The 3580-nt window shown below is 40.6% G+C and overlaps 1 protein-coding gene across 1 annotated transcript; it reads left to right on the forward strand.

Annotated features, from left to right (window-relative positions):
• The first annotated feature begins 416 nt into the window (after window positions 1-416).
• LOC101310809 (ubiquitin fusion degradation protein 1 homolog) lies at window positions 417-2448 on the forward strand. Its single transcript, XM_004301590.1, has 2 exons — window positions 417-525; window positions 1364-2448. Exon 2 carries the CDS (start codon window positions 1387-1389, stop codon window positions 2446-2448), a length of 1062 nt encoding a protein of 353 aa, XP_004301638.1. The 5' UTR covers window positions 417-525; window positions 1364-1386.
• Window positions 2449-3580: the final 1132 nt, after the last annotated feature.

Raw genomic sequence — 3580 nt, forward strand, 5'->3', positions numbered from 1 at the left:
TTCTAGTTTCCGGCGAGATCGACTTTGTTTGAAGTTTTGGGTGATCTCGCCAGAAACTGGAAAAGAACGGACTCGCCGGGGAGGGAAAGTGGTCAGGGACGCTGCTGGAGTCTTCTGGGGTGGAGGTGTGCGGTCGCCGGCGCCGGAGGGTGGAGAACGGACGGACGTTCGCACTTTAAGCCGAGTGCGGACGTCCGCTTCACATCCGGTCTAAGGAGAAGAGATAGATATAGTTAAGTTAAGGGTAAAATTGTATTTTTAGTAAGAATTATTAGAATGGGTTCTGGAAAAGATTTTCGTTGGACTAGGCATTTAGGTATTTCCCTAAAAAAAAATAAAAAATAATAAACTAGGTATTGTCCTCCTCAGCCAAAGCATCCCCAAACAGCCGACTTTACCTTCTCGTTTAAATTCCCTTCTCCAACTGCACTCTTCTTCCTCTCTACTATAGTCTCTACTCATCAGTCATCACTCACTCCACCGTAGCTGCCCGAAAGTGCATTTAGAGATTTACGAAATCACGAGGTAACAATTCTCAATTTCCCAGATTGATATTTAAAAGTGTTCATTCTTCATTTTGCTGCTCTGCTAAGCTCAGCTTTGTAATTTTCTCTTTTTTTTGGGTTTTGGGTGTTCAGTATTCTATATTTTACACACGAGAATGCAGGGATCAGACTAATTTGATGATGTGAGGGACTGAGGTCTGAAAAACGAATTTCTAAATTGGAATTTTGGGTTTGTGCTTGGCGCCTGAGTGTTTGCTGCCTTGATGTGTTGAGTATTTGCTGGGTTGCTGAGTTTCTCTCTTGTTTGTGTTTGCCTATTTATCGATTAGTTGATGTATGATTGTATGGAACTATGACATATATGTGCTTCAAGCATCCCCACAATCAAGATTTTGGATTCCCCTTCAGCAACCTTTTTACAATAATGATTAAGAAGCAAGAAGCATAGTATGTAATCCTTTCCAGAATGCGCAATCCTTCCCGGTAGTGGATTGCCTTTGCAATCTCGAACCACAAACCCTAGTGATACCCTTGCCATGACGGACAAAACCATTAAAGTTACTGTTACTTTCGATGAATTGCCTACTGTTTCTTATTCGGTATCAATTAGAAGTTTGTTATTTTTTTTTTCCCAGTAATTCCTCCATCCGTATCTAACATGCTAAGCTTTACGTTTCCATATTAGACAAGGAGATAAAGTGACTTCCTTTCTGAAACGGCCTATATTTCCTAATGCTAAGTGGTTTCCTAATATGTATAGCACAAGGCCAGCACTGTTATAAATACAGCACAAAAGCATAGTATTCATTATTCCGCTATAAATTCTGCTTTCTAGCTAACATCGATATTTTCAACAGATTCATAAGCAAGCTTCTTATAGATGGCTTCTTCACGCCCGGAGGATCGGATGAATCCGAATTGGATACGTCAACGGATGATTGAGATGGAAATAGAGCGTGATCCACCTCTCAATCGAAGTTATCGCTGCTATTCTGGAACTTACTTGAAAGATTTTTACTTGAACGCAGACCAAGCTGCAAAACTTGAAGCCGGTGATAAAATCTTTATGCCACCCTCAGCTCTAGGAATCCTTTCACCTCTAAATCTGCCCATTATGCTCTTCCAGCTACGAAACCCTAAAGCTGCCGACAGAGAGCTGGTATCTCACTGTGGGGTTTTGGAGTTCATTGCGGAAGAAGACACGATCTATATGCCTTCCTGGAAGATGAGGAGCCTGCAATTGGAAGAGGGAGACGCTGTTCACGTCAAGATTGCCTTTCTTCCAAAGGGCAGGTTCGTTAAATTCCAACCCCATACCACGAGCTTTTTGGACATCACAAATCCGAGAGCTGTGTTGGAGAAAACACTGAGGACTTTTACATGTTTCACTACTGGGGATACTATCATGCTGCCGTATAATGGCAAGGAATACTATGTGGATATCGTAGAAACAAAGCCTCCCAGGGGCATAAGCATTGTTGACACAGACTGTGAGGTTGACTTTGTGGCTCCTCTCGACTATAAGGAACCCGAAAAGCCTGTTGCCGCGGCTTCTCCTCCAACAAACAAGGCGGCATTGGTGGCACCTGATCAGGTTGAAGAGCCTAAGTTCAGCCCTTTTACCGGAGCTGGAAGGCGTTTGGATGGAAAGCCTTTGCCCCCTCCCCCAATTTCTTCTTCCTCATTCGTTGCGGCAGCCAGTAATGGTAAGGGTGATGCGCAGCTGTCTTCTACAGGATCTAGCTCACAAGGAACCAGTGGTCGAGCTCATGGAAAGCTTGTTTTCGGAACAAATAATGCCGCTGCCAACCGTGCTACTAATAGTACTAATTCTCAGAAGGAAATAGAAAAGAAAGCTTCAAAAGAGCAGGCTAAGCCAGAAAAGAAAGAACCACCGAAGTTCCAGCCTTTTACAGGGAAAGGGTACTCATTAAAGGGTTAATTGATTTGATCATCAACCATTAACTACATGTATCTGTCTGTTATATGTCATATATGCATGTTGGCATATGAACACAGAGGAAATTTTATCTATCATCTATTGAGATTGATCACAAGTTGATAGATTTATATAAATTTAAATTTATATAAATTTGGATTTATCCTTCTGTAACGATTATCAATGTTTTTTTTTTTCTTAGCTAGTATAAATTTGTCTATTGAGATCAAAAGTTGAACTCTCTGTCTATCATTTATAATTCTATTAGCAAATCACATATACATCCTCCAAAAAGATTTGAAACACAAATAAATCCATTTGTGTTGTTGTTAAACAACTAAGGACAGTTTTTAATAGTTAAGGACAATCTTTTTTCTGCATGTCATGTGTTATGTTTTAATTTACCAAACTAACCCTATACTAATTAAATATGCTTTTAGAAGAGAAAAGTCTTTCATTTTGAGATTTTTCAGTAAATGGTACAGTAGCAGGTTTTCAATAACTCAGTGTAGTAGCAGTTAATTTCAGTAGAAGTAGTAGCAGAGATTAACATTCTAGTAAAAAGTAGTAGCAGAGGTTAACATCTCAGTAGAAGTAGTAGCAGGTTTTCAGTGGCTCAGCTAATGTAGTTGCATGTTTTGTTAGAAAGCTACAATTCTAACAGATGTAGTAGCAGGGTTTTAATGGTTCAGCTAGTGTAGTAGCAGCTTCAGTAAGTGTAGTAGCAGGTTTTCAGTGGTTCAGCTAATGTAGTAGCATGTTTTGCTGGAAAGCTACAATTCTAACAGATGTAGTAGCAGGGTTTTAATGGTTCAGCTAGTGTAGTAGCAGCTTCAGTAAGTGCAGTAGCAGGTTTTCAGTGACTCAGCTAATATAGTCGCATGTTTTGCTACTACATGGTCGTCTAATCTTCATGCTACTACATTGTGTGGTCGTCCAATCTTCCGGCTACTACACAGCTGTCTGGTCATCCAATCTTCCTGCTACTACACTGGTCGTCAAATCTTATTACTACTGTCTCGTCATCCAATCTTTCTGCTACTACACTGTCTGGTCGTCCAATCTTCATGCTACTACACTGGTCGTCAAATCTTCCTGCTACTGCCTAGTTGTCCAATCTTTATGCACAATGAGG

The sequence above is a fragment of the Fragaria vesca genome, linkage group LG5 (genome assembly GCF_000184155.1).
Source record: "Fragaria vesca subsp. vesca linkage group LG5, FraVesHawaii_1.0, whole genome shotgun sequence".
Classification (NCBI taxonomy): domain Eukaryota; kingdom Viridiplantae; phylum Streptophyta; class Magnoliopsida; order Rosales; family Rosaceae; genus Fragaria; species Fragaria vesca.

Excerpts from the sequence above, each read along its gene's own strand:
- LOC101310809 (XM_004301590.1), top strand. The coding sequence starts at position 1,387 with ATGGCTTCTTCACGCCCGGAGGATCGGATGAATCCGAATTGGATACGT.